Source organism: Lepisosteus platostomus, chromosome 20, assembly GCF_059453375.1.
Source record: "Lepisosteus platostomus isolate fLepPlt1 chromosome 20, fLepPlt1.hap1, whole genome shotgun sequence".
NCBI classification, from domain to species: Eukaryota; Metazoa; Chordata; class Actinopteri; order Semionotiformes; family Lepisosteidae; genus Lepisosteus; species Lepisosteus platostomus.
The window spans coordinates 3,010,928-3,035,335 of NC_142630.1; the positions used below are offsets into that span (position 1 = coordinate 3,010,928).

General features: G+C 44.6%; 1 protein-coding gene across 1 annotated transcript in view; it reads right to left on the minus strand.

The window, feature by feature from the left end:
- wtip (WT1 interacting protein) overlaps positions 1-24,408 on the minus strand; it is a 36,874-nt gene that overhangs the window by 3,358 nt on the left and 9,108 nt on the right. The window contains exons 2-7 of the mRNA XM_088613544.1: positions 18,067-18,168; positions 6,837-6,904; positions 4,232-4,294; positions 3,672-3,802; positions 2,825-2,876; positions 2,485-2,553 (exon numbers count right to left, since the gene is read on the minus strand). Of these exons, the coding sequence (XP_088469670.1) occupies positions 2,485-2,553; positions 2,825-2,876; positions 3,672-3,802; positions 4,232-4,294; positions 6,837-6,904; positions 18,067-18,168 (485 nt within the window). The remainder of the gene's footprint in view (positions 1-2,484; positions 2,554-2,824; positions 2,877-3,671; positions 3,803-4,231; positions 4,295-6,836; positions 6,905-18,066; positions 18,169-24,408) is intronic.

Here is a 24,408-nt window from a genome sequence, read left to right on the forward strand (position 1 = left end):
AACAGTCCTCTTAGTGAAACGCAAGCCTGTCTCCAGCTAGAAGACAGGAGTTTGCAAATACTGTACTATTCCCTGTGTGTTTCTCTCGGGCAAAAACAACTAAAAAAAGGCAGCCATTCTTTCACCTAGACGGCAGCCTCTACTGCAGTGGGGTTCATGTACAATTTCTTAGTGGTCTTTAATTGTAACTATAAATACTGTCAGGTTCTCTCACTATTTTTGCTTCTGTAAAAGTGCCCATGAAAAGGGTGGTGAGGACTGGGGCTGGAGATATGAGAGATCAGTGAGAGGAGGACATTCAGCCCAGCCAGTGTCGTGAATGGATCTCAGGAGCTCATAGCGTCTGGAAGAGGTCCGAGCGTCAGATTTAGCAACATGCTCCAGAGGCTCTGAACCCTTAGTGTTCGTCCTCTTCTCAGTTTCAATATTGTCACCTCTGGTTTGACCCAGTCAATACTTTTGTGGTTTCTGAAAACTTGGATCAGTATCCCCCATACACTCAATTATTTTAGTCCATCAGTGCAGGACGTATCTTCAAGCCTGGGTACCACGATTGTACACAAAATTCTAAATTAGATCTAACTAGTGCATTGAATAATTTTAATTTTAAATTCCCCGATTTCAATTCTACATTTCAAATCTATATCTTAGCACAGTTTGCTATTTGTTTGCTTCTCCAGGTTTTACAGAAGATGTAAACGACGTTTGAACATCAATGCCTGTCTTATTCCTCTGCAGCTTCTTCAAGCTGTTTCCTATCTCATATTTACAGTTGATATTTTCCTACCTGCATGTACCACACTGTAGCTGTGTATTTTGAATGTCATCTGCCAGATGTTCACCCAATCTATAATTTAGTCTAAATCTTCTTGCAAGTCCTCAGTGCCTGATAATCCTCCTATCTTGCTATCCTCTGCAAACCTGATTAGTTTACTAACTACACCAGAATGCGGGTATAAATTAGGAAAAGCAATGGTCCTACTACTGTTCCAAGTGATATTGGTAATTCAGAGGTGGCTGAAAAACATATTGAAAACAGGACCATCTGAGTTTCACGTACTAAAAACGTCCACTTGGACATGAGGGCTAACACAGCTGCTAATGACCTCATATGAGCATAATCAAAACAGCCACATTTTGGATAGGCTTATCTCATCCAAACTGGGACATTAGCATTACTATATCCACGTAAAACAAATTCCAATGAGCCTCTAGGCTACAGAAACACTCAGAATGGGATTTTCCTGCCTTGCAAACACAAAACCCCTACACGGGCTTGAGCCTTCGGCTGGAAACACAGTTTATGCGCATGCACTCATCTATTCAAGAGGTTTCTGAAGCATCAAATCAAATTCTGCAGCACCTTTGAGGCTTGTGGTTGGATTGCTTTCCTGTTTTTTTCTACCTAATTTCATGAATTAAGCACCTCTCACACGTCCGGGTGTGGCAGAAGAGGGGGGAACTCCAAACAGTGCCTGTAACGCAAAGCCTTCTGGCATCACAACAGAGACGTCAGGCTGGGCTGCCAAAGTTTGGCGTGTATGTAGTTCATTTATCCTGTTCACTGATCAACACGCAATGCAACCTGACAAGTTAATGTTATTCTGCTCACTCTTCACTCAAACTTACAGTTCATTTAAATGTCATCTGGATACAGTTTCAGAGCTAATGGCTGCAAGCAAACCACCTTAGAATTTCTACACTTCACCCTGTGCGGCCACACATGTTAGGATGGATGAATTAGTGTTCATGTTGGACATCTTGGCAGTAAATTAAAATTGACTTCACAAAATTCCTGTGAAGAGGCCGGGCAGATGTCATGCAATCATGTGACCTGGCTAGAGAGGACTACTTTTTACCAGGTTTTCTCCTCGAAAAGTCTTCTGCCTACTCCATGGACAAAAAAAAATACTTATGAATGATCAGATTGTTTCTAGGCGAAGGTGACTATTTTAAAAACAGCAGGTCTTATTCGAAAAAGGGCTGCTGAAGCATAAGAGACAGCAGTTTTAGAACCCAGACAGTTTTAAAACATGCTGAACCCTTAATCATAGCTTTTTTGGATCAGAACCGAAGGAAGGAGACAGAAAGAAGGAGGCCAGCTGATTTCTGCACCGATAGCGAGCACAGCTCCTGGTCCAGGCAGGTGGAAGGTGGCCCCTACTTCCAACAATGAAATCCCCACTCACGCAAAGCTGACTAGCAGGCATTCATTTAATGATTAACAAAACTCTCTGGCTTCAAACGCCTAAAAAACAAAAACCGAAGCCATCCGGTAAAAGTCTGTCTCTCCTCACGCTCCAGGGAATTGTGCTGTTACACGCCGGGCGTCCGCGTGTGCCACCCACCGGCGCCGCGGGCTGCTTTCTCCTTGACAACAGGAGAGTGTAAACAGACAACACAGCTCACTCGAGATGCGACGGGCGTCTCGCAAGGCTCGGAGAAGGACACTCCCTGCAGGCAGCGCGGAAGTCAGCGGCTTACCTCACAGTGATAGCACTCTACGTGGTAATCCCTGTCCATCGACACCACCCGAATCGTCTCCTCAGAGCCCTGCAAGGCAATACCAACACCAACCATTAATGCCAACCATGGGCTCCAGCCAATAAAGGGTAATGCCTTTAGAATAAAAGTTACTTCTGGAAAGCATTTGTGTTGTTTAGGACCTGAGTGGCATGCTATTAGGATGTCACTGTCGTTTAAGCAAGTGATATGTGTGAAATAAGGCAAGAGAGCAAACAGACCCGACTATTGGGATTCATCAGATACTGAGCAGTAGTCGTGCCTGTAACAACACAGCATGATACGGGCAAGGGCACAGTACCTGTGCAGGAAGAATAGGCTGGTTGCAGGATGCACATTTCGGAGCAAAAACCCTGAAGAGAGAAAGAAAATGGACATCATGATTAGATATACAAGCAAGTGTGGGATGAGAGTTCTGAGAGAATGTTAATTCATCATTCCATTCCCACTGCAGGCTGGTTCATGTCTAGTGTCAAGAGTGGTGAACAGCACCTCTGTGTCTGTGCATTCCATTAACACGCAGCTGTTCTGGTAACCTTTCTCCAGAGCACACAATCCTATTGCAGCTTCTTAAAGCCAAAAAAAACCACTTGCTTTTCTGACACTGACTAAATGAAAAGGCAGCGCAATAAAATAATAAATATAGCACCCTGAAACTAAAAAGACACTCGCTAAAAAGAAGGGGCCTAGGGATTTAAAAATTGCTATACACTTTCAGGTTCTCAGATGCAATTCAAGAGGAAGATTCTCAAGTCAAGCACTTGTTAGCTAAAGACCTGTTGCTTACTGGTTTCAGCCAGACACTAGGAGCAGCCACAAGTCCTAAGTCCTGAGAACATAATGAACAGCAGGGGAATATGGAAATAGCAGCACAGAGAGATAAGGCTGAGCCAAGCTATGTACTGTGGTGTATATTTAACAAGAGATCCTTAAAACCTTGCACAAAACGTAATTATTTGGTTTGTGGCAAGCACTGATGCTTTTCTCGGCTTTTGTACACAGGGTCAAAAAAAAAAAAAACAGAAGCATTTATTTCTAAGAACAAAATGTTCTGTGAATCAACCTCTGGGTTTCTTTTAAAGGTCACGAAACTCTGCAGGATTTTTCAGATCGCTAAGCTGCTGCAGGGAGCTGCCCTCAAGCCTCACGTGTGGTAGTCTTTGACACAGTAGATATTGTTGTCCACATCGACGGTGAAGGGGACTCCATCGAGACACTCGTTACAGACCACGCAGCGGAAGCAGCCAGGATGATAGGCCTTGCCCAGCGCCTGCAGGATCTGCGGAGAGAAGCCGGAGTTAGATCCCAGCAGGGCAGACTCCATTATTCTTGCTCACTGCCCATCCCTGAAGACAGGGTGCTGTTCGGCACAGGAGGCCCGAGTGCAAAGGGCAGTGTATCAAATTACTTGCGGAGGAAAGGAGTTAAAACATCACTTGACTGACTGAACCACTGATCTACTACTACTACTGAACACCACTGATTTAATGACCTGCATATTTTCATCTATGCTTCACATAGATCAAACTGAACACAAAGCAATAGGAAAAACTAATTACATGCTGCAGATGACTTCCTTTCCAATACTGTGTTATACTTGGGATCTTTCCAATACTGGAGAGCCCCATCTGACAGGTCAAAAAGCCAAGGGGTGCACTAAACTGTGAGCTGTGGGCTATTAAACACGGTCTTGTTTTATGGCTCTTACCATTTCCATGATGAGGTGGCCACACACGAAGCACTTGTCTGCTGTTTGCTGAAAACCAGAATACTGCAGGACACGTAGGAAAAAAGGAGAAGAAAATTAGGATCAGCGTGTAATCGGCCGCAGGTTTTTGTTTAATGAAGATAATGCATAAATGTACATTATTATTACTCATTACATTGAGTTCAAGTATCTGTAGGCATTTCAACGATGCCCACCAGAGGCCTGGACTGTGGAGAGAACCGAGGAGCTGCGCTGTGCCTGTATATAACACAGGTTGAACACAGTAGCAGAGAAGATCACGGTCTAAAAGCACAGCAAACCCATTCATTGTCAAACTGGTGTGTGAACACAGTATTGACCAATAAGACTCCTTTATTTTATTCTTTAAAACTCACTTTTTTGTAGAAAAAGATGCCAAGTGCTTTACTTCCTGAATCCAGTCCTTAATGAGATTTCCTGTGTGGGTCTTTAAAGAGTATTACACTGATACTCAGGTTCTGACTGAAATAAAGTTGTAAGATATCACAAAGCAAGTGCATACATGACCACCTGGCAGTATTGTACATCCCTATTAGAATAAGGAATAGTGTATTTTGTCCTATTTTTCATTTGTCCCTTAATTTGTCATGGATGAGAATGGCGATACTGCTGGGTAGTGAAAGCACGGGCATACTAAACTCTTCTGAGGCAACAGTCAACCTGTAGTCAGTCTTGACTGCATTAGAATCCCCTATATAACACAGCACCTACAGGGGGTGCTACTGTCCAGTGTATAATGTGAGACTCTGCAAAAGTCGAAGATATTGCCTGACATTTCCTTCTGTCTACATCTGGCAGAAAACGCACACGATCTGACTCCTCTTCTTCAAAGCGGAGGCACCCAGAACCACGACCTCAGCCCGACGCACAACGAGAAACCCCTTTCATCTCCTCACAGCTGAGCTCCCCTTGCCTGTCTCCCAGGGATAAGCCACTGCATGGGAAGAGGCCCTGCCACCTGTGCAAACCTACCCTGACGGGGAGCAGACAAAGGGCCAAAAGCACCCCTCCCCCCACCATCACCGCCACCTCCCAGCTCCAACCCCTGTCAAGCACGGAGATTGCATCCTGCGGTTATGGGCAGAGCAAGCTGGCCAATTGCTGGGCTTAGCAGTGAGGCCGGCCATCTGGACAGCTTACTACTAAGGTCACAACCTGTCGGGGCCGGGGGAGCAGGTGGACATCCTGTTTAAGTGGACAGCACTGCCTGATTAAAAGCAGCAGCTCCTACGAAGGCTAATTCAGCAATCCTGTTACACAGAGCCCCACAGGCACGCCATCTGGCTTGCATGTGATAATGGGGTTGGGCTGGATACTCACTAATTAGCAGGGGAAACAATGCTTTTTCATCCATTCCCTGTAGATTGTGTATCCAGCAGACAGGGGGTCTAATAAGCTAAAGTAAGCTGTCTCCATGGCCTCCGAAAACACACCACATCGATATTATTTGATAGATAAGATCAGTCGCGCAGACGATAAACTCCTTTTCATCACAAGTCCTTCATTAGAACTCAAATTTAAATCAAAAAGGACATTTGTATCAACTGGTGAGGTAAGATGTAGGTTACTGCAAAAAAACACTGACTTTAGAGAACAAGGCACGTCTGATGTAATCTGGAGGTAACTTGAGTGCACAACTTATTCATACATACATGGTAAAAGCTTCCAGAATCTACAACTATTAAAAAAGTATTTCACAACACTAATATTGCCCAACCTCACTGTATATCAGGTCTACATCCTGGGGCAATCCACAGCTGTACATGTAATATATTAAAAATAATTAAAAATTTCAAACCAAATCAAGTTGATCCGTCTGGTCAAGATAATGAAATCTTGCAAACTGAACTTTGAACTATCAGCTTCATTATACAAGATCCAGAATTATTAATGGTTGTGATGACACACACATGTTGTATTAACTACAATTCCAAAATGAAGCCAAAATTCACTCACAAAAGGTTTATTCAGAGATTGTGTTTTAAAAGCTCTTGCTATTAATGTTTTACTAGATAACTCTGATTGAAACATTCTGGGGGGCTAAAATATGACTGCTGTAGGACATGCTGGTTGTGGTTCTAATTGCGTGGCACAGACCAGTACAAACTTTTACAGAGCTCTAGATCTCATTTGCAATCCTGCGTGTGTGTACGTGTCACTTGAAAACCAGCTTCCACAGCACTGGAAGGATGTACAGTATCGCTACAAAACCCTCTTGCTGTGGTTTCCCACCACATCTCATTGTTTCCAGTTCTGATGAATAATGGGATAATTACTTCCCTCTGGGAGGGAAACATTAGTTAGATTAATAATGCGATTTAATAGCATTCATTTCCCCTGTTTTGATTTTTATCATTAAAGCAAACTCGTACAAGAACAATGTTGGGCTCACTATGAAGGGCAAGAATGCTTTGCTGAAACACAGCTGGTAAGAGGGGTGCTCAAATGATCTCTCTGTCACTGTTTTCTTGTGCAACGCTGCACACTTCCACCAGTATTATTTACACTGACAGGCAGCCAGTGAAGAACCGACTGAGGCCTAGCCACTGAAAAGGACACAACTTACCAAGAAATCTTCCTCGCAGTAAACTTTGCCATTGACGTTGTAGAAGGCCTTCCCCCTCAATCTCCTCCCTGGGAACAGAAGTTGAGAAGATGAAGGACAGGAAAATGAGCCGCCCTCGCCTCGTCATATCTCTGTAGTTTTGACAGTAAAACAGCACCTAAATCATTACACCTTAAGAGTCAAAAATAAACAGAGGCATGGGGCCGCTGGATCTCCTGTGTTTTCACCCATTATGTATATTACAGTGACCAGGTTTTGCTCTAACATGAAAGGGCTTGGTAGGAGAACTAAACAGCTGACAGTCTGCCACCTCAGGCTGGCGTCTATATGAAAGGACTTTGAACTCCATTCACTTCAGAGTCTTCTGCACTTCCAGTAAAGCTGACTAAACAGTCTCGAACGGGTTGAGAAGCAAGTCGAGTCAAGTAATCTCAACGATGATCTCAGCGTTAGCTGTGTGCAAATTCGTACGCAAATGTGTGGGGTGTGGGAGCAGGGCATCGGCTGCAGCGATCATGCCACTGCTATACCACTCAAGCAGCTTGGAGACGGTTTACTTTCCAGGCTATTTCTTGGTCTCGCAGGTTCCCCGCTGATATAGCCTGCTTACTCCTCTTTACAGTCAACAAGGAGTATCTCGTGGTCTAGCTTGAATCAGAATCCCTCTTCCAGTCAGAAACGCCCTCGTCTCCATGGGTGGATTGCTCCCCACATGCCAAGCGCCAGTGTGCGGGCCTGTATGTAAGAGTGTTCAACACCTGCTGCCAGCAGCACAATCTGCTTTGAGTGACCCACTAAGCCAGTGCAAGACGGAGCTGGCACCAGAGATGGCGAGACACTTTTAATTACAATCTCCATCGATCCGCACGAGATCCCCAGTCAAATGTCTAATACAGCCTAGGGTGACCAGCATCCAAAAAATGCTAACAGTTCATCCTGTCACAGCGCAGGACTTAATGCACAGCAGATAAATTGGGCTGGGTTAGATAACAATACCTGGGGCATCCTTATTGAGATCATGACTGTTCCTTTTTATTGGCAGAAAGGAATGCTACTTTCAGATGCTGTGTTTGCACTGCCAATTTCTACAACTATGCAGATAAAGGGAAGTGGTGTCTGCACTGCACTAAGGTGGAGTCAATAAATTCTGAGCATCGCCATGGCTACTGAACATATAACACAGCTAGACTGCTGAAGGAAACGGTGAGATCACTATCATTACCACTGACATTCTGAATCTGAATTCTGTTTCTTCCAATACAACACCATATGCATACAGAGATGACGAATGCATTTTTGTGGTGTCTAAACATGTTTAGACACTTACTCATTATACAGTAAGCAATAAGTAGATTCACTACTAATACATATTAGTTGTTCAAAGATCACAGTGGATTCTTAAAGGCCTAAATGTCATCTTGAGTTACCGAACACTTTGCAAACAGATTAGAATATGTAGAAATACATAAGTTAAAGAAAGATTTGCTTTTGTGCAAAAGATCATGCAAGACATTAGGTGCAGAAGAAAAACCATTTTAGAGCCAGTTTTTCTATAAGCAATACAGTTGCTCAGTTACCTCTCTATCTTGCGCAAGAGAAACAAAGGGATTTCTGTTTCAGAAACAGCTGAAAAGAAAAACGGAGAGTGACGAAGGAAACGGCGAGGTCTGTAACGTGCGCTTACAGACCCCCCAAAACGTCAAATGGACAAACTCGGGGGCTGGAAGACAAACAGCAAGCTGCACACAATCCCCCCCGTTCCAGCGGCAGCTTGCTCCTAAAGGACCGGGAGGCCTGTACAAACAGGGACATTCCTTCTGCCTGAGGTCACTGGCTTGTCCTATTCATCCCTCGTCTCCGCGCCGCGCGGCCCTGGCTTTGGGATCTGGGAGGGGCCTGTCCGCGCCACTGCCACTGCCGCCGCTGCAGCTCTCCTTCTCCTTTGTCCCAGGAGAGGGCCGAGTAAGAATAAAACTTCTCCTGGGGAGGGCAGCTCAGCCCCCACCCCCCGACTCCCCAGAACTGAAACATTTTCCCTGTCGTGGAATTCTGGGCCTTCAGGAGTTTAATTTCCTCTTGTGTGCCTGGCGCTATTTTGTTGTTGCTCTTGTGTTGACGGTTGTTTGCCAAGTTTTCAGAAACTAGGGGAAACATTTTCAGAAGCATTTTTTTTTCAGAACCTACCAGCCTGGGAAACTATTTCTCAAAAGATGACTGTGTGTGTGTGTGGGGGGGGAGGATCAAATAGTTGTAACTCGCTGCTCTAAAACACTGAACTACTCCCCCTGACATTATTTACTCAAATTATTTCAGATTTTAGTATTTTCTTTGACAGAGTTAAGCAATAGTCAACTTTCAGGAAACGCCCATGCTGAACATCATTTTCTTCCCTGTTCATGAAATAGTCTTTATTCTTAACCAACAAATTGTGTTTTACGTCACAGACAGGCTTGAAAAAAAAAACATCCCTCTAGGCATCCCACATTCCATACTTCAGGCTGAAAGGAAATCAGAGGTACTGTATCCGTTTACATGATACGTTTAAGGTGCGTCTGAAATGTCATGAAACAGCCATGAGTCACCCTGGGCTGCGAAGCCCACTCTGTGTGCAACGGGGAGCCCTTGGGGGACCTGCTGGGCCGGGGCTCAACAGATGGCACACGAGACGACTGGCTCAGAGCGACGTCCGTGTCTGGGGCCTGGGAACAAGCCCATTGCCTTCACCACATTCCCCACTTTTCCTTTGCCCCGTCGCCTGCAGTGTTAGGGGCTTGGAAGGCCTCTGCGTCACCTTTCCCGTTGTCTGGACCCTCCTGCTGCAGACTCAGAGAAAAGGCTGCCAGCTGAGCCGGGCCGAGAGGGCCCGTTCCAGAGCAAACCCACACTGGCCGGGTCATTCTTCGAAACGAGCCTCACTGCTGAGCCCCCGCCACGTACAAGCAGAACTTCGCGCGCAGCGAGGAAAACTTGCCAGGAGAAGAGCAGCACTTGATCAGAGGCCATTGTTACACAAGGCACGAAGGCTGGCACGAAGGCGCTCTTTATTCTAGCAGGTCTCCCACAGTGACCCTTAAAGCTCAAGTCCAGAGACGTCCAGTGCAGCCTGCATACCTATGCAAAATGGACACCTTTTTAGGTGTTGGTTGAGAAACTCAGGAAAAGGGAAAACCATTCTTCAGTTTTTATTCTCAAACGAGAGAAATGAAGAATGCACACCCACATGAACTGAGGTACAATGAAAATCAATAAAAACACTAAGAACTCTTTATTAAAATTTGTCATTTTTCTGAGGTACTCAGGCCTGCATCGGGACACACACTGGTTAGACAAAGATCTTATATAACCAAACATTCCTTAATTGACAGCATTCCACATGAGAGGAAGCCTTAATTGCTCCAAATCAAATGCACTGTCATGTGTTTATCCGTGGCAGCAGACTATGCCAATTTTTATATGGTATCTTGGTATCTTGTTAAGAGAAATTGATATAATTGATAGAAGAGATAGAGGCAGAATTGACAGACTTTGTTTTTCCAATTCCTATTTTGAAAATTTGAAATGAACCATTGAACATGATTTGGAAAGAAACGTCTTTTGGATTTACAGATTATAAGAATATAATTATAAAGACTGGGAACAAACACACCATGTCTGGGTAAAGATCTGTCCTAAACATGCTGACATTTTTTGACAACTCTAAAAAATATGAGCCTTACTGGGGGGAGTATGCATCAACACATCATATTATTTTTACTAAGATTCAAGTTTCCAGTTCTATCATCTTGCTAGCTCTTTTTCTCTCAGCTAGTCGCAACCCTGTGCCCAGAGAAAACAACCCTTGTTTATTCCACAGTACCGGTTTGCTGCATCTTGTGCCGTTTCTCATGAATGACCAGGAATAACAGCCTCTTACCGCAACGTCCATGGAATCCTAGTCGAGGGACAGACTCTCGGCTGGCTTCTCGGAAACCAGTCCTGATCTTAAGGTCGTTCAATATTACCTCTAGATGCTATCCATGAACGCCACTTCCCGATTTATTTTGCTTTACCGACTTTGATACTGAAGAGCCTTGTTATACATCAACCCTATCAGATATCATATTATGTTATATACGGCATACCCAGTTGCCAGAACCACACCAAAAAAGAAGATTGACAAACAAAATAACAATTCCTTATCCTGTCAAAACATCAAAAATGTTACTCATGTGACGCTTGGGTTAGCGACTTTTTAATTTTTTTTATGAACTGAACTTGAAGAGAAAATTGTTCCTTTGATACAGAAAAAAAACCTCTCTTGCCACAACACGCACTCACGTACCATCCTGGTACACATCTTTTCCTACCACGTTCTGTTTGTTTAAAACAAAATCTGCTAATAAACTGGCAACTCAAAATGGCTTCTTCAGATCCTGCACACTGGGAAGAGATCTAACCAGGACCCTAATTCACGAGGTAAAGCTCTGATACTCTCCTGGATACTCCTCTGTTTCAAGGGTTTCACACGCTACATGGGAGAAAAAAAATGTTATTTTCTTTTCACAGATACCTCCCCTGCTAACCCCACTAAACTCAAAAGCCTGTGCATCCCCCCCCCCACACACACACACAGAAAACACTCAGGGTCATAGTAAATTTTCAGTAGTAACTCACAGTGAAAATAACAGCCTGTTTTGGAACACAACACTTAAACTGTCCCAAGTGTACGATGACCCTGCTGGAGCAACATTAGTCCCTTGGATTCCCAAGTGTACAAAAATCCCTTAAACCAGAGGGCCTCCTGCCTTCGATATGGAGGCTTGAGACGCAGGACACGATTATTCGATTACTGGTGTTATCTGGGAGGGATCGAAAACGCTCTGGCTGAGGTGATTAACGCTTCAAAGATTAAAGCTTAAAACTGGCTGCAAGGCTGAATTGTGTATCCAGCACCCTGTCGAGAGAAATTAAATGATTCACACAAAAGTAATTCTCCATATAGCCAGGATTCTGTTTTGGAGATTTATTGGTTGTAGATCGTTGGTCCTAATTAAATGCAGAGTTGAACGAATCAAAACTTGACAGTGTAATTGGAATAATCTGATAAGTAACGCACAGGAAAATCAAAGCATAAACACTCCCAGGCCTATGATTTAACAAGTCGATGTTCATTTTGTCCTGGGTCCACTGGGTGGCTTGGAGGCCTGGCTAGGACAACAGTCTGAAACCCTCGTCTGACCAGTGGTAAGGGGTTCGAATGTACCCGCGAAGGCCAATCACTTAGAACTGTATCCATCCCTGTTTGTCCAGGTGACAACATCCATTGAACTCAATCACACTCACCTGTTCACGGTCAGTTTAATATCCACTGAGAACATCATTTTAAATCAGGTGAATGAACGGCCTCACGCTGATGAATACAGATGAATTAAACTATTAAGACGGTGTAGTCTTAAACTAAGAAGCGATTACAAATGCATTCGAACCCTTGTCTTCTTGCCACACACACTACAGAGGTCAAATGGGATTGACCTGATGGACAGCATCACTAGAAGCAGAATCTGTGCGATAAATTCCCTATTGTAATAAAACACCAGTAAGTATAGTCTTTTTACAGCAGAATAATTTGCAGAAGTAGAATTTGTACTCTGTCTCTGCTTTGTGAAACGGTCACATCTTATTATCCAAATTCCGCAGGGGGATTTGAAATCTTAAAGCTCACCATCTTTCTGTAGTTTATTCTGTTCCTTCTTCTCAACATTTGCTGGTGTACAGTTCACCAGAGACTCCAGTCTCCCTGAGCAAACACAGATTTAGCTGCATTATGATGTGACGTGTCACCGAGTGCCAGTGGATGTAACTCTTGCCTTTCTTTCTCGATTTCTGCTTCCAGCTGCTGGAGCTCACTCCTGACTTTCAGTTCCCCTAAATAAACGCTTCACGCAAATAACACAACAAAGTGGTCATAACACAAAAATAGTGGTTTTAAAGAAATAAAAATGATAACTGCAGTTACTATTCAATGTGTGAACCGGTGGGGGAAACCACCATAGTTGCTCAAAGTGAACGGAAATATCGGACATGAAAAAAATCGCACCATGCAGTTGAGCCAGCAGAGGTACGCTGAAACAAAGTCCATGTCAACAGACTTTGGAGGTCATCAGGTTTTGTCACCTATGGCAAAATTTACGTTTCTTTAACCCTGTCCTGTCTCATCTGTGTTTGCAGTTTGATAATTACGTAGGAAATGTGACCTATAGTTCTCTAACTAGCTAAAACACTCTAGTGTGAAAGCAAGCTGGACCAACTCTGAATACCACTGTTGCTGATAAACTCATGTGAAGGCCACATATCTGGTGTGCTCATTTGTGCTGGAGAGAATAAACAGAAGGTCTTAACCAAGGCACAACAAGGTCCTTTAAAGAGCTGGCTTCCAGTGCCAGTGGCTTAAAGACTAAGAAAAAGGGAGGCTTTTCAAGATCCAGAGTTCACTTATGTCAGTGTTTCTTTGACTTCCTTGAAGATGGGTACACTAAAAATTTGAATTGTATTAACTTGCAGTGCCAAACCTTAAATCTCTGCCTATATAAATTAAAGAGGCACATCTATCCACTGTTTTATTTTAAAATTGGAAACCTGAGAATCCTTCAGAAAATGACACAAATACATCAACTCGCTTCTGCAACTGTTAACGGAAAGCCAGTGATTCTGCTTTATTTAAAAAAAACCTCATTTCACTGCCAGTTGTTTTCGAGGTGTAACCAATGTTTACCAAAGAAGACTCTAGACTCAAGGCTGCTTATTTCCAGACAGTCTGCTGCTTCTCTCCTCAGACAGATGCACACGAAGAAGAGGTGCAGGTTATGAGATCTTAATCACTACTCGGGGTCCAAGTTAACTACTAGAGTTTTTTTTTTTTACAATTCTCTTTATAACTGAGCTCCAGTATATGAGATTTGCCTAGAAATCACGTACTCTAATTGTAAGTCTGGGATGATCACTAAAATACACACACATCCAATCAAACAGGACAGTGGGCTACAGAACAGGGCTACAAATGAACAGCCCCTTGTATCTGTTCAGGACTCTGGCTCTTTTATCAACGCAGTTTTCAGGCCGTTTCTGGAGCAGCCACAGAAATATCTTCTCCCAGTCCCTGAAAGAAATTCCCTTTCAAGGCCTCTAATCTCCACTGTCCGCCCTCTCCCCTGAACAAACAAGCCTTTATCACCTGCAGACAGCCCGCCAAACGCCAAATGCCTGGTATGGGATGCTGATGAAAATGATTCACTGAGCTTGCGGCTTCCTTTGCAGAGGGAATTTCAGATCCTGTGCGGTGAGCAAGCAGGGGCTTGCTGGGCCTTTCCTGTCGTAACTCATAAGATAAAACATCTTCCCTCTCCCTACTTATCTCAGCATCCACCCAGCCTGAGGAATGACTTGCACAACTGAACGAGGGGGGAGGCAGGCTGGCCAGATCTGCCGCCAGTTTACCCAACAAGTTCAGCGCTTCTGACAGAAGTGGGGAGAGCATCTGGAAAATGACACAAAACACAGGATCCAAGCCGAGCGATGGAGTTCAGGGAGTGGCCACTGTAAGGAATGAGACATTCCTACTGCCTACTGATTCACTGGGTACTTTGCATGAAAGACCTCACGGACATCACAGACTTTATATTCTGTGTAGGACATTATATTCTGTAGAGAACCAGACATTAGTTAAATCTGCAGTATTGGCCTCTGTCCTCTGGAATTTTACTTGTTACAAGTTTAAACAATCTGAAGACGACTATTTTAAACACTGGAGGAACTCTGCATCAGGTTCTGTTGCACATAAGCAAAAGCCTTGCGATCTCTCAAGGCACGTCCCTCGACTCGGATTCAGTCTCTAATAAACAGCGTTACCCGTTTTAATGTCAGTTCTGAAAACGCACACACTCACAGTGACGTGGACATAACTACAATAAACAAAAACAAGCTTTCCCATACATTAAAAATGAAACAAAATGGTCTTTGAAAATATTTGTACATTTCATTTTGTTCCTTCCACCCATCCATTTCCTAATCAACTGATCGCTTCTTGCAGCTCGGGGTCTGGACTGTGGGAAGAAACCCACAGGAAAGGGGAAGGGGCCACCAACTCCACACAGACTGCACCCCCGGTCAGGAATCGACCCCGGGGCCCCTGCGCCTCGAGGTAACAATGTTAACCACTGTGCCACCATGCCATCCAGGCTTTGTCTCTTATCGTGAAATTATTAAAAAATTCTGACTGTTAAGCATCTGAACCAGACTGCAGAAAACAGCTGTGAGCAATCCAGCCAACACCGTGATCATTTTGTCGGGCAGTAGTTTCAACCTGTGTGACAAAGGATCTGAAAGCATTATAATACAGCGGTCACCGAAAAGTAACCTTACGGCACGAGCAAAACCTCCATTAGGATTCCCTGCCTGTCCACTGTTTGGTTGCAAATGGAAGCTGGACGTCGCAGGGGCTGGATGGCGCGGGGCCTGGACAGGGCTGGACGGCGCGGGGCCTGGACAGGGCTGGATGGCGCGGGGCCTGGACAGGGCTGGACGGCGCGGGGCCGCTCCCTGCTCACCGGCCAGCCCCAGCCAGGGGGCCCCTCCGTGCGGAACGTGAAGGAATGCACGCGTGTTTACACAGCAGCCAGGCCAGGCCTGCCCCAGTGATAAGTGGCCCGGGTACAATTTGTGTCTCCGGCCTGATTTAAGACCCCCATGGGAGGGTGATGGGGGCGGGAGATGGGGGGACAGCATTCCTGGCATAGCTATCGTGGGCAGTTCAAACACCGCGTAGAGCTCTGGGTCCCGCTGCCTGAGAGAAAGCAGCAACATAAACAAAGCAAAGTCTGGTCATTAGGGCCCAGACAGGCTGTCGGGAACACAGCCGGGGGGGGGTGTCTGCAGGGGGGGGCATGCCACGCTGCAAGGTTAAAGACATCATAAAGAAGGCCTTGAATAAAACCGCTGCCAGCCTCGGAGCTGTTCATCTGAACTCAGGTGAATTACACACCCCTGTCATCAATCACGCACTGAAACGCTTTCTTCAAGTCACTGACGGAGGGCAGCGGTGGCCTTTAAGACACTGAAGGACCCCGGACACAGCAGTGCGATCCCCCCGCCAGCCAGGGGCTTCACTGTCCGGCAGGTCGGCCATTCTTTCCGCGTGTACGATTTCAGTATTTAATCAGGCAGAACAAGACAAAACAAAGAGCCGTTTCAAAAAACAAGTCTTGGCCGTGGACAGAGCGGCATACTGCACTATCCAGATAATATCTTATATTGTTTCCACCTGCTCAAAACAAAGCTATTTTAATGGGCAGGAGCAATTATTCACATGTCAATGACTCCCTCACTTCTATTAATCCAGATCACAACTGCTGCACAGTGCACTCACCCACAGGTAGTTACTGTACGTGCTCTCGTGTACAACCATGCAGAATGCTCTTTCAGTAACGGCAAGCCTCTTTGCTCTCAGAAATAAGGCAGTACCACGCTGATTTTTAAACCTTTTCATATATTTCTGCAGCAGTGGCTCTTTGTATAGTTAACCTTTTTTGTCCTGACTTCCATTACGCATGCTGACCAGAACGCAGGGTCCGTCCAGCTCTGAGCACAAAACAGTAGCCGACTGCTGTTGCCTTCTGAGGCACAACCACTCAGGAAAGAGCGAGCTGCTTATTAGACATACGAGCACAGAACGCCAGCTGGCTGTCTTATTCCCAGCGCAGGGGTGGCTTTTCTGTGCTTGTGGGGTTTTTAAAAGCTTTTCAGAAAGAAAACGGACTGTTTTCAAGCGACAGACTGAGCTACCAGCTGATGTAAGTAACAAAGGCATTCAGAATCAGAACAGGGCAACCAAAAATTATCCACCCAACCGTCATGAGCAAGGTTCCAGGTTCACACAGACCTGGAACCTATCCTGGAAGCTCAAAGCTCCGAGGTGGGACTATTCCCTCAAATATTTACCAGGATTGGATGCCAGTTTATAGCAGGACATACAGGAACCATTTAGAGCCATTGCTCTCCCTAGCCAGCATGGCTTTAGAAACTCACACAGACTCCAAACAGAAGGCATGGACTCGAACACAGGGCTCAAAATCTCACTAGGCAGCAGCTCTGTCAGCCATGCAAATGTGCCTCCCACGTAATCTAACACTATGCATAGTGCAACTTTTTACATTAAAACAAGAACGACCCACACTTGTTTTTTTAAAAAGCACTCTTTGCACCTTATTGCTGCAGACATAATGCCCAAGACAGGCTGCAGGTTGCAAAATGCAGGTTTATTGTTCTTACTGTTTAGGTTTTTTTAATTCCTGAGAAGATGCATCAGAATTCATTAAGACATAGTTCAGAATGCAGTTTCAAACTGCACAGCAAGTTAACTGACTTTGAGTCAAGGAAAAACATGACTTGTGTGTAAAGAGGCAAATCATGTTAACCAACAATGTTTTACCGTTTTCTAAAGATAATGTATATATTAGGATGGTGACTTTAAAGACATCAAGTTATTGGAGGAAATTGTGACTGGTCTGATTAGTCTCAGGGATGTGTATATGACTTTCACATACATTATTCTTACACAGGTCATTATTTTCAGTGCATCATCATACCACGACCCTTCTACTCGAATAATGAGTGAGGATGACACATGTTTCCTCCCAGCACACGCTTTGCCAGTCAGTCCATTTGTTATTTCACACATTTCAGCTTGCTTGGAGGAGACGCACAGCTCGGATGCTATCCTTCCTAGTTCAAGCCCGTGCCACAGTTTCTCTCTGGATGAGGAATCCTGGGGTGCATTCAACAAGCGGCATTCCTCTGGAACGGGGCTATGGTAGAGCTCTTTCAGACACAGGAGGTTTCTTTAGGGCTGTGCAGAATTGAAGGTGTAGGTGTGAAGACATGGGCACCAGCGGACAGTGAAATGTACCTTGGACCACGTACAACCAACATGACGTTCAAGGACAGTTAAAACTTTTAATCGCCAATGTCCGTGGCCTTTTCCAGCCTCGACTCGACCAGCCTGCCCTCATCTCGTCAGGCTGCTGGCCAACATTGCTCAGTCCACCCAGCTGGCACTGCAGTGAGCATTACGCAGCTCTCCAATTAGCAAGCGCAGCCCCCCTCCCAAACCGTTAACGACAAAGCCCCGGGTCTCTAAACAGGTCCTAGGCTCTGGAAACGTCTCTTTCACTTGCCAAACAGGGAGAAAGGCACTTACCGCAGGAGCAGCAGGTGAAGCAGTTGGTGTGGTACAGGTTGCCCATGGCCTGGCAGGCTTGACTGGCTCCATACACCCCTTTCCCACATTTAATACAGATACCTGGGGAAGAGAAACTGCGTCAGGAAACATGTCTACGTACAGGACTACCACAGAAGTTTTTTTTGCCCTGGGTAAGTTCCCAGTTGACTTTTAGAAAAAGGAATAAAATGTCTGGGATTTTGCTTGCCCTCCCTTTTCCTTCTGGTATTCCTTATCCGACTCGATACCCCTGTTATGTCGAAAGGTTGACTCCACATAAAACGTTAGCGTCAGCAGCCTCTCCCCGTCGCTTCCCAGCAGCCCAGCAGCCGGAGTGAACCTCTGCCTCTCGGACCTCTGACCGACAGCGGAAATCAAGGTGGATGAGATGGCGGTGTTGCTGAAGCACAATAAACCGATCCCACTAAAGAACGAGACTTTTTTCATTCAAGCGGCCCAGACAGACGGACGGCACACTCGTGATTTAGGCTCTGGGTGGGAACGCACAAATCCCTCACGCAGCCCTCAGGCACAAAGAAGCAAGAGCCACAGCGACGATGCTGGCTGGGTGACAGTCCGCGCTTGGCGGTCTCATGCGATCACAGCTCTTACACACTGCCTTTGCACAATCTGCAAGATTAAACATTTCTGAGCCTCCTGTTGCAGACTTAGGGCCGTCTTCCAGCTCAGGAAAAAAATCTAGAAACCTTTAGATTTGATCATGACCTTGACATATACGTTTTTTTTTCCATTGTTAGCAAAATAACCTCCTTTGCAAGTCTGCTCGTACAGAGAGTGAAGCTATTAATCTCGAAGCGGCCAGAGAATTGCAGGTTTGTGTCAGTGATTCAGACTTGAGTGCTGGTAGGCAGGTTGGCAGCAGCAGGCTAAAGCATACAAAGAATTACTTAAATATGAATCAGGGCGAATTACGAACTATCCCATTCCTCAGGGCCATGCTAAGACTTCCGCAGGGTTCACAGAGTTTCTCAGTTTAATAACCAACAGGTTCAGACTCTCATGAGACATGTACTGCAGCAGCTCCAGGGTGGTGCTGCATATCGTGATGAAGTCCTGGCAAAGACAACACACAAGCCCACAGGATGCAGCTTCCTAGCAGGGAATTGATCTGAGCTCAGATGAGCTTCCTGTAGAAAGAGAAATAACTTTTTAATGTTCTCACAGATCTCTGGTACATTTCCAAGGGACTCATTAACAATACTTAAAGACACTTGTTTGGCAACATACTGCTGTATCAGAAAAACTATTTCTAATAATGTTATTCACTGCAGAAAAGGAAGAAAGGATTTGGCCTTTCTGCAGTGCAATACACTGCAAAGCAGAGAAAATGTCACAATTTCATCACGAGCCCGTGCCATCTAGCATCATACAGACATCAGAACTTTACAGGAGAGAGTGGTAAAGACTCTTCTCATTATGTACCAAAGCAGAAATTCAAGAATTTTTCTTCTTCTTGTTGCACCTACGATGTTTTCTTTGATGCAAACCAACTGCGGTACGGAAACAGGTCTTATTTCACAGGTGAACCTTGTACCTTTTTCACACTCCATTTTTCCGATTCACCCAGGAACTTAAAGAATTTAAAAATGTATACAATTGAATATTAAGACTAAACACTGCTGCTGCTATTATTTTCCATGCTGATGAAGACCAATGTTAATACACGAGGCTGTCTGACCCTCTCCTACACTGCTGTCTCTCATACTGCAGGCTCCTTTCTGCTGAGTCAACCTAATTATCACGGAGACTAACAGCAGGGGGAAATGACCACAAAGCTGTTCCAGGCGGTTACACAATCGATCCCACGGATTCCAGTTCCTAGCTGATGTAGAAGCTCTGGTGTGAATATGTGCTAATGGGTTGAGTGAAAAAGCACTCTTCCCAGTTTTTAAGAACAGAATAAAGAAACAAAAAAAAGAGTAAAGAAGGGCAGGGATGGTTTGGGATTTGGCACAAGTACTGTGTGGTACTTCCTGGTTTCTGTGTTACGTGGAGCAGAGAGCATGTGACCCCCCCCTCCCCCAGATGGGACACCAGTCTGTTGCTGAGACTGGAGGAACTGGGCTAAATGACGTTGCTCAACGGAACAACAGCAGTGTCTGTAGTTGTGGGTTTGAGTCCCACTTAACCACTGCATGACGCCAGCTCTCTGCAACAGCTTCCAGAACAGAATGAAGACTCATTACACAGCACTTTTTTCACAGTAATGAAACAATCTGTCGACAAATAACAGACCGCCCTCATTTGAAATACATCAAATGACAACTGTCAAAATAAACAGGTAATATTGCTTTTAACCAGGTGCCTGACAATAATTAGGGATACTAAACAAGAACCAGTCGCCTTCAGCAATGTTACAGGAGCATCTCCTCTGGCAGAGAAATCAAGGGAATGTCTATGCTTGCAACAGCGTGGACTGGCCTAAAATATCTGTCTCCACAAAAACATCGGAGTCAATTTGTAATTGCCCAGGATTTTTGAGTCCCCTTAGAAAAATCTGCAGAGGTCCTCCAATGTATGTACAGGCACAAGACCTCTGCCATATGGCCCTCTGCGTCAAACCTTGATCCTGCTTCAGAGAGCTGAATTAAAACAAATCATTCTAGAGGAAACACGAAATTAGCTATAACTCCTCGACTCCAGCAGCGAAATGAGTTATAATTGTAAATCTCATGAGACAGCGGAGTACAGAGTCCCACGCAAAATACTAGACAAGACAAGCGCAAGCGTCGTCCATCCAACCGTTCAAAACCACCTCATATTTCCCACCTGAAGCAGGTGTTCCGAGCACCAGGCCACCTGGCTGCCGATATGAAAAATGACCTTGTTTCTCAAGGGATCAAATCTCGTTTTTAAAGACACTGCAAGAGAAACCAAACAGCACACATAAAGGAAAAGACAATACAAACAAACGCAAATACAAAAGGTAGCAAAGAAGCACAAAGAGTGTGCTAATGTACACAGAATGTCAGCGCCTTTAGTGCCCTTGGGACATTGCTCATTTAGCAGGCTTGTTTTTGCTCAGTGAAACATTATTAATACTTCATGTTATGCTAGTTCTAGGACAAATATCATTATTGAGAACCGAGTTGCCTTTTCCCACAACCGGCACAGCAGCATGGAGATGGAAATCGTTTTTTTTTTAAAAGGTTAAGTGTTGATAAGTGTTGCCTAGGATGAGAAGCGCTATAATACATGTCAAATGATTCCCACGTGGAAATCCAGATGAAGATGCCCCTTCACATTAAGGAGACGGAGAAAGGTGGTGATCCGTTAATTAAAAACCCCACTTTATGGGTAAGATACGACTGGGTAATATGAACACCAATCTGTTTCACTTGTGGAGTAATCATTAAAAACAGGCATCGAATATAATCCAGAGTGTCCCTAGCTAATAAAATCCAACTGCGGATTTTTCTCAGAGGCCACGATCACTAAGAGCCAGAACAATTGTTAAACAATCTGCAGTCTCTTTCCTGCTTCCTTCTTTCGTCTAATCCACGGCGAAGGACTAGCTTTGGAACGAAAAATCCACAGATGAACAAAGCATGTAAATAAACATCATAATGTGTATGTGACACCCAAAGATGACATATTTCTCTATATTTTTATTCCACTTTTTTACCAAGTACACCAATTGAGAACAAATTCACATTTACAGTGATGACCCATTTATAGAGCAAGGTGTTCAGTGGAGCTCAAAAGCTCAACAGCAACGTCCCAATCACACTGGAGTCCAAGCCCTCCAGTCCAGGGTCGGGCTATTCTCTCAGAGTGCTGCCTATTTTACACTTGGAAATGAATGGCAAAACATTCCCCTATATATCTGAGGTTCAACATGCCTTGCAGTATTATCAATTATTTAAAACTGCTAGTCAGATCCATGCAAAGAAAATCTAACCCTGCACTACACGGGCTGGCTGGCACAGACCAAATTTTTTAGTGGACATACATGTCAAAAAACACAAGCTGAAAGGCTTTATGTGCAAAAAAAAAAAAAGCAGACATCCTGGTGAGATTCCTGAAAGATTTTAGATCTCATGTTAAGAGATTACATTTCTTGTTATTTTTTCTTTTAAAAAAATCTTGGCACAGACTGGTCACTAGAATAAGCGTGTTTTTCACACGGTGTCCCGAGGAAAAGAGGAGGTCTTGATTTTAAGACGATGCCCGGGACACGTGGGCCCTGTGACCCCTCGTTTCTTGCTTACCAAATCAAAGGCTGCTTTTCTTTGCAGCCCTAATAACGGGCATAATAGAGCAATTTGCAAATCCTGCCTTCACCTGAAGTTCCTCCTGTGATTACAGCAAGGTCAGCAGTTGCCCTATCTCACACTAGTCAATAAATGCACAGCCTGATTAGCACTGCAAACTCAGAAGGGCAGTGTACTTGAGGTGGGGGTGTGGGGTAATGGAATTCAGGATGGGCAGGGTCACCTTAGGATAATGCCACCTCATCCTACAGCATGCCCAGCCGGCTTTCCATTGAAACCCACCGCAGATGGGCCCAGCTGCAAATGAACCTGAGCGGTTGACTGATGGAAGCTGCACCCTAAAGTCCCAGGTATTACTTAATGAACAGAGTAACAGTGGTAGAACACAATGGTAACAAAAGACAGCAGATTTTAAACCCCTTGGGAGTTCATATTACTTTAGGGGACCACAAAATGAATGATTTAAGGAAACTCAAGGGCATGTACTACTGATCTTGTGCAACCTTTCTCCAAGAAGCACAGCAAATTTCGTGTACAGAACAATATGTCCTAAACGCTGTGGGGTGGAAATTTCACTCTCTCTCTCTCCCACTAACAGGCTCTTTCCTTCCTTAGACTGGCGAAAAACAAACAAATAAGATGGCTGCAACAATGGCAGAGGGACATTACTTTTGAAAAAATGTCCTTCCTCCGAATATGGCTCTGCCATATACCCCCGGGAAGAACATGACGCACCACAGTTGGTGTCACCGATAACCAAGGAAAAGAACATCACGAACACTTGTCAAGGTAGGATTGTGTCTGCTCTGTCCCCTTTTCAGCTGGCTTACCTTGCGCTTGCTAACTCTTATCAGGTTCTGCTTAGACCCTTCATTAGAAAACCACTCTCTGCTGTATTAATATCCATCCCCTTCAGCAAAGTATACACATGCACAGTTCTTAGTCTGATTGCACAGAGGAAACAACACCTGAGACTCTTAAATTCTTTTCTGACAAGGTGCCCTATCATTTCTAAAACTGAAATTCTCCACCGGTAGATGATAACACAGAAGAAAACGTGGAAAATTTCTAACTTTGAGGTATCCATTCATGCAATGGTAGCTGCTACCTGTATTCACTGCTATGCAAATCCGGAAGATGACACCAGGTAAGAAAGAGTAATCTGTTTATGACTTTTCCATGTTAATGCTGAAAGCACTGATTAATTTCACTGGGTGGTAAACAGCAGTCTCAGCACGCAAGTAATTTAACTGTAATTCTAAAATATATAACAAAAATGTAAAGCCAAGGAAGTTCTACTAGATTTTTGAGCAATAATTACATGCACTTAGCACTCTCGGATAAAAAAAATGACTGACAAACATTTCGGAGAATCTCATGAACAGCTGCGCTCGTCCTTCACACAGTGGCACTTTGAAGATTATCTTCTAGCTGGTGCACCTCCTGTACTTTACCTGACAGAAGGGATTTCTGGTGTAATTCTGAAAATTGCACTTCCAAATGCTGCAAAGGTGCACTTCTGTATCGATGAATCTATTCAATAACGACATGCATCACTGCAGGTATCTATAGTTACAGTATGTTAAGGTAAATACTGCAGTTTTGCTCAGGTTGATCCTATACATGAAACACCATGAATCATAGTGTCTAGGTCTGGAAGACTGAAGGTCAGCGAGTGTACTCGGGTGACTGCCTTCTTCTGGTGAACTGTACTCCCCCTTACCACAAGGTACTAAGCTACCAAGGACCTAGTGAATCAACCCTCAGCCATCTGGAGAGTCACGCTGTTGTGCTACCAACAAGTTCAAAGCCAAACTCAGCAAGTCAGTACAAATGAAGCCGAGAACAGCCAAGGGCCTGAAGGTACTGTATGACTCACGGTGTGGAGGACTAAGAGCTGTAACGAGACAAGTGTAACAGGAGCGGGTGGCAAGCGCTTCCACAGGGGCTTGTAGCCCAGTCCAGACCCGGCATCTCTGGAGCAGGAGAGGCTCTCATGAATGAACTCGTGCTGTACTCCCAGTAGAGCCGAACGGGGGAAACATATGTTAGAGCTGTGGGCTCTCTTCTTGACTGAAACAATTCT